General features: G+C 40.5%; 1 protein-coding gene across 2 annotated transcripts in view; it reads right to left on the bottom strand.

Annotated features, from left to right (window-relative positions):
• OSBPL1A (oxysterol binding protein like 1A) overlaps positions 1 to 17595 on the bottom strand; it is a 243777-nt gene that overhangs the window by 204409 nt on the left and 21773 nt on the right. For both annotated transcript variants that reach the window (XM_049619605.1, XM_049619606.1), the window contains exons 3-4: positions 13092 to 13177; positions 11729 to 11803 (exon numbers count right to left, since the gene is read on the bottom strand). In XM_049619605.1, coding sequence (XP_049475562.1) covers positions 11729 to 11803; positions 13092 to 13177 — 161 coding nt within the window. The remainder of the gene's footprint in view (positions 1 to 11728; positions 11804 to 13091; positions 13178 to 17595) is intronic.

Raw genomic sequence — 17595 nt, 5'->3', positions numbered from 1 at the left:
AAAAAAAAAAAAAAAAAAAAAAAAAAAAAAAAAAAAAAAAAAAAAAAGATGGAGGTTCAGGCAGGTGACCAGAAAAAGCCTTTCCCTCAGTGGTGCAACAGGCCTGGAGGAGGGGGACTGCCACTGCAGCAGAAAAAGCATAAAACCCCAGGCAAGCCTCTCTGCCTCAGGTTATTCCTTAAGGAACAACACTGCTGTGAGAAGGTCGGCAAATTTTTCACCCACAGGGCATGGTGAGGATCCTCTCAGCCAAGGAAAGAGACAGGAAACAATCAAGGATCCATACCACCAAAGGTCCCCTACCGTTATGGGAGGAGCAGGGTCACTGATTGACCACCATCTAAGAAATCCCTGTCCCAGACCTAAGATGGAGTTTGGACCAGGACCACAGAACTCACTCCATCCCCTCCTCTCACCACCCCCCCCTCCCCAAGGCTAACAAGTACTGAGAACAAGCAAGAATAGTCAGTTCATGGGGGGAAAAGCAACAGCATGGACAGAAACGCACTCTGAGGCACAAGACCCACTAGGAAGGCCTAAAGCTTAGAGTAAAGCAGGAACATTACACACACACACACACACACACACACACACACACACACACACACACACAGCAAAACAACCCTCCAGAAAATCAGCCTGCACCTTATGCAGAGGTAATACTGAATTTGGAAATAGAAATTTGAAGCCAGTGGTACACAGAAGGTAGCTATGGCAACAAGAAAACCCAAGCTCAGACCAACTCCAGACTAGACTGACTGGACCTCCCACACTAAGAAGAGGTATGCTCATTTCCAGGCCCAATACTATGTACCTCTGTCTCTACTAGCTTACACACACTGTTTAACATCCCATAAAAAGTTACCAGACACACAAACAGCAGGAAAAAGCAATCCACTGTCAAGAGACAAAGCCATCAACAGAATGACACAGAAATGACCAAGATGTTGAAACAGAGAATTAAAAATAACTAGGATTACATTAAAAGGTCTAGTGGAAAAGGTGGACTACATACATAGTAAGAGTTTCAACTGATAAGTGCAAACTATAAGTTAAAGGAAAATGCTAGAAATAAAAATCATAGTAACAGAAATAAGGAATGCCTTCTTCGATGGTATCAGGAGACATCAGGACAATGGTCAAGATAGATCAGTAAACCTGAAGATAGTGATTTCTATTGACCCATGACAAAAAAGGGAAGAGAAAGAGAGAGGGATGGGAGAGAAAATGAAGAAACAGAACTGAGCACCCAGTGGATGATCAGTCTAACAAATGTGTAGTAAGTTACTGAAGAATTTGTATGAAGCAGTAGTTTCTCCCTCTGGTAAAAATGGGTAAAAATGAAAAAAAAAAAAAAAAGAAAAAAAAAAAAAAAAGAAAAAAGAGAAAAGCATTATCTGCCATGCCCATATAATTTGTCTTCAGGAATGCCATGTTGTCAGCCATTTCCAGAACTTCTGCAGGCCAGTCATCCTGACCTTGCCCCTCTGAACTCACTGCTCATTACCATAATTACATCCACCTGGCTTCTGATGTTTAAGTGCCACCTCCTCTACTGTCTCAGGGTCCTAGGACACAGCCCCCACCCTGCACACCCCACTATCAGTGAACCAGGTCTACAATGGCATTTCCTGATGGCAGCCCTAGACTTGAGAGGATAGTTCTTAATAAGTTTCCCGGTGATGCTGGTGCTTTTTCCACCAGTCATTTCTTCCTGTTTTGGTAAATGATGTATCCTCTAAGGCCTTCCAGGCACAAAATGACCTGGTATGATCTTACATACTATGTCCAATCTAGCAAGCCTTCTTATCTAGAGCCTTCTACTGTCTGCAATGGCATTTCTGGCATTTTGACATCTATAGGGGGCCACTGCTTTTTGTCCATGCTGCTAAGGAAGCACCCAAGTAAAAATCTGTACCATCAAAAAAAGTCAATGATGAATGGTCAGAAGCTGAAGAAGTCATGATACCTTGTCCAGTTTTCTGGACTTGAATCAGTTTTGGACTGAAAACTATTAAAGGAGAGACCTAATTCCAGAAGGAAAGATTTTGCAACACCAAACCAAACCTACACAGCTACGAATTTCCTAGACTATTCCCAAGGGGACAAATGACCTTTTATTCAAGTAACTACACTGGGGAAAAGGGAATATCCAGACATTTCAGGAATTGTTAGGTATAAGATCCAAGCTGACACTGACGCCAAGAGACCCAAAGTGTCATCTGTCTCCTTAGTAAGGGGGCATATGCGAGAGTGAGATGATAAATGAAACCTTGGCCCAGGTCTGGCTCGCAGTGCATACACTGGGTCCACAATGACATCTAATAGTCACTCCCCGAGTCTGTGAACACATAATTGGAACACACACACTCAATTGTTGGCAAAGTGTCACATGGCTCCCTTGGTCTATAGTGTAAGAGCCAATGGAAGGCTCTAAAATTGCCCTCCCCCATCTCTTGGCCAAGATAAATCAAAACTAATATCCCATATGGGGAGAAATGGGAGAAATTAGTGCCACCCTCAAAAACCTCAAATGGCGGGGGTGACAGTCCCTACCATATTTCCATTTAATTCACCAGTCTAACACTGCAAAAACCAGAGGAATGTGGAGGATTGCAGAGGACTTGCATAAACTCAAATAGCCCCGATCGTAGCCACTCTGCCAGACATACTGTGTTTGCTGGAGCAAGTTAATACTACTTAAGGACATGGTACGCAGCAACTCATCTGACAAATGTAGTCTTTTCTTTCCCTATTAGGAAAAAAGATCAAAACCGGTTTGCATACCCATAGACAACAGGATACACGTACAGTTTTGCCCCAGAGCCATTTGGTCATCCCGCAGAACATCACACTGGGTCCACTTTATCAATGATATGTTAATAGAACCAAATGAACAAGAAGAGGCTAGAATGTTGAAAGCCTTGGTAAGACATGATGCTCTAGGGAGTGGGAAATAAATCTTGGGGAGAATTCAGGGACTATGTGATGTCAGTAAGTTTTTAGGCGTTCAGTGGTCTGGGTGATGCCAGGACACTGTCTCCTAAGTAAAGAACAAATTATTCCATCTTGCACTTCTCAAAATGGAGAAGTACAATGTCTGATTGGTTTCTTCCGGTTCTGGGCAGCACAGTCCACACCTGAGGATAATGCTCTGATCCAAGGCCAAGAGATCAGAGAGGCTGCCTGAACAAGTGGCTCCTCTATCAAAGGTCCAGAGGTAAGAAGAGTTAGAGGTAAAGATGAACTCGAATGTCAGAAGAAAAGGAGGACTGTACACAGTGGGGAAATGGAGGAGTATGTCTGGCATGCAGATGATACACACAGGTGTCTCTTGGTATTCCCTAGTCCAGTTTTGACAGTAAATGAATGAGTGTAGCAACCACAAGCTTATGAAGGGCATGACCTTTGCAGACCTCCAGTGATGAGGGCCTGAGTCACAGTACTGGGTAACCCACGAAGAGCAGACGTGCAAGCCAAGGGGAGGCTGTATCTAGAATGGACAGCACAGGAGGGAGAAAATGATTCAGTTGTGGCCCAAAGGCCAACTACAGCCAACAAGGGCTATAGTCTGCCCCACTATCGTCCTTCCTCCTGCCCACTGGGACCCTGAAGAGGCTGCTCCCCAAAGCGTATGCAGAAGTGAATCTGAGCAAAATAAAAGGTGAGCTGTGGTCCAAGCTGTGCTGCACCACCCAGACTCACCCTGAGGAACAAGGGACTTACTTCCCTAGATGCTAGGAGTGACCAAGACACAGCTGTTACCTTTAGTCATTTCAGGGACCGTCTCAGCTGAAGAGGGCTGCCTTGTACAAGGTCCTGTCCCTTCCCAGGGCAGCCTGTATCCACTGACTGACCATCACCGGTATTGTGTTCCCTCACCTCCAAGTGGGACAGTTCTGATGGGTCATCTCTTCTGCAGAGCTCCCCATCATTGGCTGAGGCGTCCCTTAAGAGTACATCACAGATTGACTTCAGCCTCTGCCCACTCCTGCTTCCTTCCTTCCCTGCTACAGTGTGATCCCACAGCACTCCCATTGACCTGCTGCAGCTCAGCAGGCTTTCCGGGAAGCCCAACCTGTAAGAAATAGCAATATTTATGCCTATAGTTCAGAGTTGTCATTCTCTATTAAATGAGACGATACATATCAAGTCATCTGTGCAATGCCTGATATACAGTAGGCATTTAATACATACTCGTGAGAGATGGGATCTTGAAGAACAAGACAGATAAGCTTATATAAACCCCAGGATTATATGTATCTTCTATATGCCAGGCGATGACAGATATATAGTTCCTGAGACACAGAACATAGGAAGCACGTATTTTTAAAAAATCTTTTTTTGATATTTATTTTTGAGAAAGAGAGAGACAGAGAGATGGAGACACAAAATCTGAAGCCAGCTCCAGGCTCTGAGCTGTCAGCACGGATCCCAACACAGAGTTTGAATTCACGAGCCTCAAGATCATGACCTGAGCCGAAGTCAGACGCTTAACCCACAGAACCACCCATGCGCCCCAGGAAGCATGTATATCAAATGTATTCTCAGATCTGCTGGAAAATAGTAGCCAACACAAAATTCAGTACCACAATCCCATTATTTACTATATTGATTGTATCCCTATTTTGTACTGATCATACAGATATAAAAATTTCAGAATTCTAACTGCATTTAAAAAATAAAGGAATACTAAATACATCTTAAAATTCTGGTATATTAATTTTTATTATAAAACACCAGCAGGGGGCGCCTGGGTGGCTCAGTTGGTTAAGCGGCTGACTTCAGCTCAGGGCATGATCTCACAGATCCTGGAGTGAGTTCCAGCCCCACCTCGGGCTCTGGGCTGACAGCTCAGAGCCTGGAGCCTGCTTCAGGTTCTGTGTCTCCCTCTCTCTCTGCCCCTCCCCTGCTCACACTCTCTTTCACTCTCTCAAAAATAAACATTAAAAAAAAATTAAAACAAAACAAAAACACCGGAGTTCACTAATTACCAAGAAAAGCCTCACAAAATTTTGGGAGATTTTATATATTCAAACAGACAAGAATGTAAAGTACTTTAATAACAAATGAAATCCCTTTTCAACTCTTTGTATTTATTAAATCACAGAATCTATCATATTTTAAATTATATTCATGGCAAAGGATCACATCAAAACAAGATAATTGGATTCCTTTCATGAGCACATGAAAGTTTAATTAGAAAATTAAACTTTTTGCAAAATTCAATCATACTCAAATATTAAGCACATACATTTTAAAGTTTCCTATGTGATGTACCCACTTAGCATCAGCTAAATTTTCTAATATAAGAGATGATATATATGCTAATATTTGAATCAAAGGCCCAACTTAGCACAATCTCATGTTCGAAGTTCAAGAATACAGTAGAAATGGACAAGTATGTAAAGAAGAACCAAGTACAGATAAATGAACTGATCTTATGTGGGTAAGATGGACAGAAAGACATGTGCTGTGCTCATCAATGATACAAAAATTTAAATGTATTAACTCCTTGAAAGCAAGATTAATGCACTCTAGTAATAAAAACATACACAGCAGTAACTACCAAGTAGAAGATAAAAGAAGGTGATGTAAATATTTAGGAAATCTGGAAAAAGCATACCTTTCTTCCAGCTGCAGTAAGTCAGGAAAGAATTTATGCAGACAGCACCTGAACTGCACTTTCAAGAATGGGTAGACTTGAGCCATGGGAATCAGATAATAAACAACATTCTTACACAGAAGAAACAACTGGTGCAGGGCTATCAAGAGCAAGAAGTTCACGCATGAATCAGGCAAATTAAACTATTTGCAGCTCATTTTTGAAATCCCATAGAGTATAGCAATTTACCCACTATATTTTTTTTACTGTAAATGTTACATTTTTCTCAGCTTTAGCAAGACTCCATACCTGGTTCACAAGGATCAACATATGAACAAATAGACTGTAATGGTGTAAAATGTACTAATTAAAACATGCTTATTAATCACATACTTACAGGGCTCATTCATGGTAATTTATGCAAAAATTAAAGCTAGTCATTAGATTTATGTCGTTTCACACATAGAAAATGTGAAACAAATAATAAACTCATTAACTTGTGATACACACTCACAAATCCTCCTAGTATTTTAAAATAACCTTTAGGGATATTAAACTATGGTCAGTAATCAAATAAGCCCTCTACCATAGTTAATTTACCAGATCATTCAAATAATCAAAAAAAAAATCAGGATAAAGGGGAAAGCAATTTTTGGCTACGGAAGTATGAAAAGATCAGAGAATGGTCATCCTGAAAAATGAGTATAAAAATGAACAAAACGAAATCATTTCATGGTGCTGGATATTCAGTTAAGACAAACAACAAACTGAGAGGCAACTCAACAGGAACTAGAACGCCAGGCAAGATCATCAGGCATCATTAGCTTTGAAGCCACAGGCCATTCCTATCCCACACCCACCTCCATATCTCCTAATACCACCACATTGTGGGGACAGGATTTCAACATATGAATTTTAGGGGGACACATTCAGTCCCAAACAGAAACAATGCTAAAACATTAAAATATTTTTAAAAAAAGAGCAGAGATATCAGGCCAGGCATATTCCAGATTTCACAAATGAAGACCAGACAAGTTAATAAAAAAAGAAAAAAATAACCTGAAGGGAGACAAGTCAGAATTCAGAGCTGCTAAAACACATTATAAAAAATGTCCAATTTTGGGGGCACCTGGACAGCTCAGTCAGTTAAGCATCTGACTCTTGGTTTCAGCTCAGGTCATGATCTCATGGTTCGTGTATTCAAGCCCTGGTCAGACTCCACACTAATGACAATGCAGAGCCTGCTTGGGATTCTCTTTCTCTCCCTCTCTCTCTCTCTTTGACCCTCCCCTGCTCACTCTGTCTCTCTCAAACTTAAAAAACAAACAAAAAAAACACCAAACTTTTAAAAACTGTCCAATTTTCAATAAAAACTTGTCAGACAAAGAATCAAGTTACCTTTAATGAGAAAAATGTTGATTATAGAAACTGACTTTCAGTTGGCTATGTTAAATTTAGCAGATAAAGAGTGTGAAACTATTTAAATACATTCAAAAAGTTTAATATCCAGAGAAATTAAAATTTTACACTAAATACCTCTGTAACACAAAAGGCAGTAAAGGAAGAACAAAAGAACAAAAACCTGAGACATAGAAAACAAATACAATATTGAAGATGGAAATCCAAAACTGTTATTAATTAAATGTGAATAGACCGAACACTAAATCAAAAGGCAGAAATTGCCAGACTGGATAAAAACACACAACTGAACAGGTGGCCAACAGACACATAAAAAGATGCTCAATCACTCATCATCAGGGAAATGCAAATCAAAACCACAATGAGATAATCACCTCATACCTGTCAGATTGGCTATAAAAAAGATAAGAAACAAGTGTTGACAAGGATGTGGAAAAAAGGAACCTCCATGCACTGTTGGTGGAAATGTAAATTGATATAGCCACTGTGGAAAAACACTATGGAGATTTCTCAAAAAATTAAAAATGGCAATACCATATGATCCAATAATTCCACTATTGGGTATTTACCCAGGGAAAATGAAAACACTAACTTGAAAAGATGCACCCTTGTGTTTACTGCAGCATTATTTACAACAGTCAAGACATGGAAGCAGCCTAAGTGCCCATCAATAGAAGAATGGATAAGGAAGATATAACACACACACACACACACACACACACACACACACACACACACAGTACACAGCCATAAAAAGGATATGATCATGCCATCCGAGACAACATCGTTGGGGCTGGAGGGTATTATGCTAAGTGAAATAAATCAGACTGAGAAAGACAAATACTCATAAATGGAGTCTTAAAAAAATGAATGAACAAAAATCAGCATCAGAATTATAAATACAGAGAACTGATGGCTGCCAGAGGGGAGGCGGGAAGGGGGTGGGTAAAATGGGTGAAAGGGAGAGGGAGATACAGGCCTCTAGTTACGGAATGAGTAAGTCATTGAAATAAGCAGAAGATAAGGAATATAGTCAACGATATTGTAATAGTGATGTAATGGGACAGATGGTGGCTACACTTGCAGTGAACGGAGCAAAATATACAATAAGCCTGTCAAATCGCTAAGTTGTACACCTGAAACTAATGTAACAGTGTGTCTACTAAAGAAAAACTCACACAGTTGTATGCTGTCTACAAGAAACATTATATTCAAAGATACAGAGAAGTAGAAAATGAAAGGAGTGGAAAAGATACACAATGCAACCAGTAACCATGAGATAGCTAGAATAGCTGTATTAACATAAAACAAAATAAACTTTAGAACAGGAAATACTACTGAAGGCAAAGGCATTTTGTAATGATAAAAAAAGTCAATATGTGAGGAAGATACATGCCATATATTCCATATAACCCCATTTTGGATATGGACCTAACAGAGTCCCAAGTCATGAAGCAAAAACTGACAGAACTATAGCTAGACTTCAATACCACACTCTCAATACTTGATAAACACAAAAAATCAGTTAAGGGTAAAAATTTGAACAACCTTACTAACTAACCCAATGGACATTTATTGAATACTCCACCCCCAAAACAACAGAGTATACATTCTTTTCAAGCACTGAAGGAACATTCTCCAGGACAGATGTTGTATCACAGATTAATTCCTGATACCTTTTAAAAGAATGTTATATTCTTCAATAAATAATTCAAAGTATGTTATATGATTATAAGAGAAATTAAATTAGAAATCAGTGATGGGAGAAATCTGGAAAATTACAAATATGTGGCAGACATAGTTCTAAATCTATGGGCAAAGAAGAAATCACAAAAAAATTATAAAGTATCTTAAAATAAACAAAAACATGTCAAAATGTATTGTATCAGCTAAAATGAAAATTTATAGCTTTAAGTGCCTGTACTAGAAAAGAACAAAGTGGGACACCTCAGTGGCTCAGTCGGTTGAGCATCTGACTTCGGCTCAGGTCATGATCTCACAGCTCATGGGTTCGAGCCCCGCGTCAGGCTCTGTGCTGACAGCTCAGAACCTGGAGCCTGCTTCAGATTCTGTGTCTCCCTTTCTCTCTACCCACCTCTGCTCATGCTCTGTCTCACTCTCTCAAAAATAAATATTTAAAAAAAAATTTTTTTTAAAAGAAAATTGACAAATCTTTAGCCAAATTAACCAGTGGAAAAATCCACAAATTAGCAAACACAAATGAAATAAGGGCTATCATTACCAATCCAACAGATATGAAAACAGTGGGAGAATATTATTAACAACTTTATGCCAGCTAATTAGACAATTTAGGTGAAATGGAAAAATACCCAGAAAGACAAAATAACGAAAACGGATTCAGTAAGAAAAAGAAAATTGGAACAGATCTACATAAAGTAATTAAGTTGTTTCAATAATTTAAAATCTTCCCACACAGAAAGTCCAAGCACAGATGGCTTACCTGGTGAATTCTATCAAATATTTAAAGAAGTAGTAAAGCCAATCCTTCACAAACTATTTCAGAAAACAGGAGAAAAGAACATGTTCCATTTCCCTTCTATAAGGCCAGTATTACCCTGTTACCAAAGCCAAATAAACACATTTCAAGAAAACAGTACTATAGAGCAGGATCTGTCATGAATACAGACCCAAAAAAATCCTGAAAGTATTAGCAAACAGAATCCAGTAACACACAAGAACAATTATTGCCCAATATGAAGTAAGATTTACACAGGAATGTTTAATATCCCCAAATCAATTAATGTAATATGCCACAATAATAGACTAATGAAAAAGTCACATGATCATCTCAAAAGACAGAGGAATAGCATTTGACATATATTCATGATAAAAACTTTCAAGAACCAGGAATAGAGTAACACTTCCTCAACCTAATAAATAGCTAGGAAAAACTTACAAACACCATACTTACTGGTAAAAGACTAGATGCTATTCCCCCAGGATCAAAAAACAAGGATTTCTGCTCTCAACATATTTATTCAATAGTATACTAGGATCTAGCAAAGTAAAGGGTAGAGGTTGTGGTGGGGAAAGTATCCAGCTGGAAAGGAAGAAGTACATTTGTCTTTATTTGCAGATAAGATCCAGTGTAGACAATGCTATGGAATTTATAAAAAATCTACTAGAATAAATGAGCTCAGCAAGTACACAGGATACAGATCAACAACAAAAAAATCAACTTGTCTTTCTATATAGTTGCAACAATGAATCAGAAAAGGAAATTAAAAGAAAAATTCCATTGAAAATAGCATCAAAAAGAATACAATGCCTAGAAAACAATTTAACAGGAGAATAAGATCTGTACATTGAAAATTTCAAAACACTGCCAAGAGAAATTAAGGATCTAAATAAAGGGACAGGCATTTCACATTCATGGATTGAAAGACTCAATATTGTTAAAGTGGCCATTCTTCCCAAATGGGCCTGAGATTCTAGACAAGACAACCTCAAGTTTCCAACAGGTGTTTTTGTAGAATATGACCCTAAAATTTATATGGAAAAACAAACTTTTGACTGAAAATAGCCAAAATAATGTAAGTCACTGTTGGAAAACTCAGACTACCCAATATCAAAATTTAATTATAAAGCTACTGCAATAAAGGTGGTGTAGTACTGATGTAATGATAGACATAGATCAAAGAAACAGAATAGAAAGTCTAGAAATAAACCTCACATTTATGATCAATTCATTTCCACAAGGGTGCCAAGGCAATACAATAGGAAGAGAGTCCTGTCAGTAAACAGTTAAAAGATTAAAGAATGTTGGGGCGCCTGGGTGGCGCAGTCGGTTAAGCGTCCGACTTCAGCCAGGTCACGATCTCGCGGTCCGTGAGTTCGAGCCCCGCGTCAGGCTCTGGGCTGATGGCTCGGAGCCTGGAGCCTGTTTCCGATTCTGTGTCTCCCTCTCTCTCTGCCCCTCCCCCGTTCATGCTCTGTCTCTCTCTGTCCCAAAAATAAATAAAAAACGTTGAAAAAAAAAAAAATAAAAAAAAAAAAAAAAAAAAGATTAAAGAATGTGGCATAGCCATAAAATGGTATGTTCTTCTGCCATAAAAAGGAAGAAATTACTGATACATGAATGCTACAGCATTGATAAACTTCAGTAATATCATGCTAAATTAAAGAAGTCAGACACAAAGCTTGTATGATTTCATCTATAAGAAATTTCTAGAAAAGAAATTTCTAGAAAAGACCAACATCCTAGAGATAGAAAGCCAATCGGCGGTAGCCTGAGGCATGGGAGAGCAGCAGGGAATGAACACAAACAGGCATGAGGAAACTTTCTGAGCTGATGGAAATGTTCTAAAACTGGACTGTGGGGATGGCCGGACAACTGTGTAAAGGTACCAAGAATCACTGAAATGCGCGCTTACAGTAGGTGAGTTTCATGCACCATAAAATTATACCTCAATGAAGCGTTTTTTTTTTTTTAAAAAAGGAACAATCAGGAGTTCCCCATCCCAAAGGACACGAGTGGGGACAGAAGGAGTCCCTGTCAGGAGGCCAGAGTGGAAGTAACCTGACCTCACTTTTCATTCTAAGAGCTTGTGACCTTGTGACCCAAAGTGCTGGTTTATGTATTTGTTGTGGCTTTTCTCAGTTGCTATTCAGAGCCATAAAAAACATAGGCGACTGCCCCTCCAAATATTCCACTTGCAAACACTGAACATGGAATGTTCTCACCTTTCGTCCTGTAAAGGCAGCTCGATGAAGTGGCGTGTCTCCCATGTCATTCAATACATTCACTTCTGCACCAGCCTGAACAAACGTGAAAATGTTAGATATCTTCCACGTGTCAAGAAATATTAAATATTTCTTTTTCAAAGACTTTTAAGTAATCTCTACACCCAACGTGGACAAACTTATAAACTTGAGATCAAGAGTTGCATGCTGAGCCAGCCAGTAGCCCCCAAAATATATTAAATACTTCAAAATTAAAATAATTAATATTGATTGGTTGTCACCACTAAAATTCAATTTAATTCACAGTAAAACAATAAAGCTTCCTGAAAGGTAAAAGTCTACATGATAGGTAGAAGAGTAAAAAGTTTACTTTTCTTTAAAAATCTATAGACTTTCACTCTACTTTAGAAACCCAAATATTAAAAAAGAACTGTCTGAATGAAACACGACATTTTGGGGGCACCTGAGTGGCTCAGTGGATTAGGCATCTGTCTCTTGATTTCAGCTCATGTCGTGATCTCACATTTATGAGATCGAGCCCCTCGTCAGGCTCCGTGCATGGAGCCAGCTTGGGATACTCTCTCTCTCTCTCCCTCTCTCTCTTCCCCTCTCCTGCTCATGCATGCATGCTCTCTCAAAATAAATAAATATTAAAGAAAATACCACATTTTCTCCACCAATTTAGTAAGTTCTCAGGAAGAAAAAGATACCACTATTTAAATGTACAGTTTACTAATTAAATTTGAAGACACAATTTCAGAAATACCAATATGTGAAAAAAATCATAGAATTGAAAATTGTGAGGTCTTAAATCATATGGTGCTCATTAAGAGATTCTGACATTTTTTAATCATTTAAGATGTGCTTTGGTTATTTTTTAACTGTTATATTAAAAAACAATAACAGTATCTTCAAATTCGTACAACCATTTTTGCAATTTTAAAAAGTCAGTAACAGAAAAATCAAATGACTAAGAAAACAGAATTTTAATCATCAGGCTAACCTAATTCATGTACTTAGCAAAGAACAATTAAGTGTGTTAGTGATGAGCTATTGCTTTAAATAAGCCACTATGGTTAGTTGGCTTTTCTAAGACTTTCATAATTTCTGTAACAGCAATATTTATTTTATTCATTTAAAAATTAGAGCCATAGGGGCACCTGGGTGGCTAAGTTGGTTAAGTGTCCGACTCTCGATTTCAGCTCAGGTCATGATCTCAGATTGTGGGATGGAGCCGTGCATCAGGCTCTGCAGTGAGCATGAAGCCTGCTTAGGATTCTCTCTCCCCCTCTTCCTCTGCTCCTCCCCCACTTGTGCATGTGATCACTCTCAAAAAAAAAAAAAATTAGAGCCATATACATACCTTTAACAGATCCTGGACCACTTGTCTATGTCCAAAATAGCATGCCAGATGAAGAGGTGTCCACCCCAAATTAGACTTACTTCTTCCTAAAAGTGGAAAAATAGAAGGCATTTTTAGATGTTATTTAGGTAATTTTATACTAGAATTTCTCTTTACCAAGGTACTTCCATACATTGGCCAATCTCCCCTTCATGTTGCACTGCTGATAAACGAGGGACGAGACAGGACGTAGTCAGAAGCATAACAAGTGTAATAGATTAGAACCCACAAGCCCCAGATTCTGGTGCCACCTTCCTAACTCACTAACTCAATGTCCTCATTCTTAAAAGGGTGGGGAGAGACACGATGGGGGTGACATTCAAAGTAGATAATCTCTAGTTGGCTCCAAGGTTCTGAGTCTCTAACCATCTTACCATCATTTAACAAAGATGTGGTTCTCTTGGCACAGCATTTCATAAAAAGCACCTCTCTTTGAAAACCTGTGCCTTGTCAGGAGGGTGAATGGAAATACGGAATTGATAAAGAATCTTTTCTGTAGCATTTGGAAAATTGTTAACTCTGTAGATAGTGACATAAAATGGAGTCCTGACTCCAGATAAAATCTCAAGTAATGAGGATATGGGTTACCAGAGTGGTAGAGTTCTACTAAATAACAAGAACCAAAATTAAGAGCAATGAAATGTCGGATCCCTGATGAGGAGAGGTACAGAAGAAGGGAGTGCGACAAAAACAATACAATTCAATTCAGGAAGAAAAGGCGGGGGGCACTGTAGCTTAGAGCAGCAATAGCTCCAAAAGGTTACCAAAATTTCCACTCAGGCTTAAGGGAATATAGCCTATCAAATTCCAAAGCCCAGCACTCGGGAGGGTCTACCAAAGCCCAGGAGTATGCTGTCGCCTGTGGGGCACTCCTCTGGAGGGGCTGAAGGTTTAATGGCTGCCCTTGCTTCCTGGATTTCAGGTTTTAAGCCAATGGAAACCCCAGGCACCAGCCTCAGTGTACCCAGAACAAGCCTCGGACAGCTCCCTGAGGGACTGCTGCCACCAACAGTGTCCTGTGTTTGTGTGCCACTTACCCAAACTCCTACAATGATGTCCCCTAAAATGTGTACCCTCTGGAACCTGTAATTTCGGTCAGTGAATCCTACAGCCACGGACTGTTTTGTGGAATGTTTACCTTCTGTCCTTAAGTGAAACCTGATGTCCTTTTCCTGATGACAAGGACTCTCCTTTACCCCTCAGGTGGAGTCTCCCCTCCCACAATTCCAAAACTCACTGGTCCTCCCACGACAGAAGCCAACGCTGTCTGTAGTCAAGGACTCCACTCATGTTACAACTCCTCTTGTGAGACGTCTACCATTAAGCCTGAAAACCTTCTCTGCTGTCATCTACCAGCCTCCCACTGGCTCGCCCCTCACCAAGTAACTCTGGGGGACAGTCCTTCTTCCCATGCAAACCCTGCCACTGCCCTAGGGGTGTCTACTAGTTGTTCAGTATGCCGGCTCCTCTGTTTCTCAGCTCCCTCATTTCCCCACAAACTTTGCCTCTGCTTGATGTTAACCCCCAGGGCCAGGGTCAGGGCCTGGGTATCACTGTCATTTCTGAGCTAATCAACTCCCACTTTCCAGCTTATTCCCACAGGTGTACTCCCAGACTTGTTCAGCTGAATCAGCCCTTCATCCTTTGATCACTTCTCATGTATGTAAACACCTCCATCTTTACTTCCTTTAACAAATCCAGCATTTTGATCCCTTACTTTAACTTCTTTGCCAGTCCCCTCAATAATCCTGTCGCAGTAGCCTACAAAAACCCCAAAGCCTGATCAGTACACTGGCTTGATTTTCCTAGAATCACACCAGGTTGCTAAACAGTGGGAGAACAAAACTAACAGAACCCTGTAGATTCCCAGCACCTTAAACTCCGGATCTCCTACTTCCGCGAGCCTCTAGACACTGCCTGGAAATCCTTTTTAGAATACCCTCTTCAAGGGGCTCTCCTACAGTCCACAGCAGCGACTTCAAGTCACGACTGTTCTCAAGCCTCTTCCCCAAATAACTCCCCTTAGCAAAGGGCCTCCGTCTCTTAGCTTCACAATGAGGGGTAAAGTTTTCATGGAATTCCCTGGGCTTCCTGGAGCCAAATGTACCACCGTACCCCCATCTACAGGCGTTCTTCCATCCTTCCCCCGTAGGCCTAGACTAACCCAGACCTTGTGCCCTGGACTCCACCCCTTTCTGCTTCTGAGGCACTTTTCTCCTTTATCTTCCACCTCTCCCTCCTCACTTATGAGTAAGGAGGAAGTAAACACTTGGGTCTCTTCTTACAATCAAGAGCAACAACAGCCCTCTGATGGCATCCTCCCTACCAGCTACCGTGCTCCTCACTCTTCCTTCCCTGCTCTGCCTTCACTTACTTTTTCCACCCCATTTACTCCTGTCAGCCCCTACTACCCATGGCAGACTAGGGTCATCTCCCACCTTGTCATTCAAATGGTCCTCCAGTTTTGATCCACAAATGCTATCACCAAGTCACAGGGACACTTTTTAGCTATCACAACACCGGGTCACTGCATATAGCATCGGATAGTATGGCCCACAGGCCTTCCCGGCTGCCACAGCCCTGCACTCTGTAGGGTTTCTCGTTGCCCCGACACTTCTTTAAGGATCCTTTGGAAGCTCCACTGTCCAATTAGTCCTTCATTATTGGTATCTCCAATAATGGCATCTCCTGGCCCTCTTCCACTGCTTTCATTTTTTCTGTGGTACGGACTTCAAAATCCATATTCCATCTCTTTACGAGACACCTCCATTTGGATGATGCAAAATACTTTGTGCTCAAAAGGCACAAAACTGAGGGGTGCCTGGGTGGCTCAGTCGGTTAAGCATCCAACTTTAGCTCAGTCATGATCTCGCACTTCATTGGTTCAAACCCCCCGTCGGGCTCTATGCCGACAGCTTGGAGCCTAGAGCCTGCTTCGGATTCTACGTCCCTTTCCCTCTGCCCCTCCCCCACTCATGCTCTGTGTGTCTTTCTCAAAAATAAACATTTAAAGAAATTTTTTAAAAAAAAGCACAAAGCTGAACTTACCCTGTTATAGGTACACAGTTGACCCTTGACAACACTGGCTTTGAACTGTGTGGGTCCACGCACATATGGAGTTTAGTTGACAAAACACTTTAAATGTATTTTCCTCATGATTTTAACATTTTTCTCCAGCTTACTTTTTTATAAAAATACAGCACATCATACACACAACACATAACATATGTGTAAACCGAGTTACCAGCAGGGCTTCTTCCTGGTCAACAGCAGGCTATTAGCAGTTAAGTTGCGGGGGGTGGGGGTGAAAGTCAAAAGTTCTACGTGGATTTTTTTTTTTTTTTTTTTTTTTTACTGTGCAGGGGGTTGGTGCCCTTTCACCCTGCATTCTTCAAGAGTCGACTTTACACAGTCACTGAAATTATCTCTACCCCTTCCCACGTGTGTTTTCACAATGAATTGCCATTATTCACCTTGTTTCTCAGGTCATAAACAAGCAACACTCTTGCCCCCTTTCTCCTTTTCACACCCACATTCAGGGTGCCCTACCGATTCCACCCTCTAAATGTTAATTATATCTGTGTGTTGCCATTCACATTGCTTTCACCCCCAGCGAACACCTAACAGCTAACATGAACTGAACTGGTCTCCTCACATCTGAGGTTTCCAAGAAATCAGAATTTCCAAAATCCTACATGATTCTTAAACTACTTCATTCTTTATTAGTAAAAAGTAGTAAAGAGTAGTAGTAAAGTTAGCAGTAAAGAGTATTTTTTTTTTAATTTTTTTAATCTTCATTTTTGAAAGAGAGAGAGACAGACTGCAAGCAGGGGAGGAAAAGAGAGAGGGAGACACAGAATCTAAAGCAGGCTCCAGAACCAACGCGGGGCTCGAACCCACGAACCGTGAGATCATGACCTGAGCTGATGTCGGAGGTTTAACTGACTGAGCAATCTAGGTGTCCCAAGAGTATCTTTTTACTACTTACCACGGATATCCAAAAAATTTTGTTCAACAAATAAGAAATGTCAAATTGAGGAGTATTTACAAAGGACTGTACCCTACATAGAATGCTGAAACACTGGGAAACAACAGCAGATACTATGGTAACATTCACATAACTTCACATTCAGAATTTCCAGCAAAGCGACAGGACACCACTACAGAATCACGTGTAGACGTGGACAACATATGTTTTTATTTCGAAAGACCCTGTTTTGACCTCACTTTGCACTTAACCGATTACGTTCTTCTCACCAGCTTATCTTGTAACTCAGGCAGAAGACCCAGCAGGCAAAGCATCCTGGAACGGGTACCAAAACCAGCCCCTCGAGCAAGGGGGCACTGCCCAGACATGCCCATGCAATGCAGGACTAATCCCAAGACAATCCCACCTGACCTTTATTCTTTACTGCCCACCGGCACGCACCCACCACCCTTTGTTCCACATTTTCCTCATTCAAAC

This window comes from Panthera uncia (assembly GCF_023721935.1).
Source record: "Panthera uncia isolate 11264 chromosome D3 unlocalized genomic scaffold, Puncia_PCG_1.0 HiC_scaffold_8, whole genome shotgun sequence".
NCBI classification, from domain to species: Eukaryota; Metazoa; Chordata; class Mammalia; order Carnivora; family Felidae; genus Panthera; species Panthera uncia.
The sequence above is the reverse complement of the archived record's forward strand: the minus strand, read 5'-3'. Positions and strand labels throughout refer to the sequence as shown.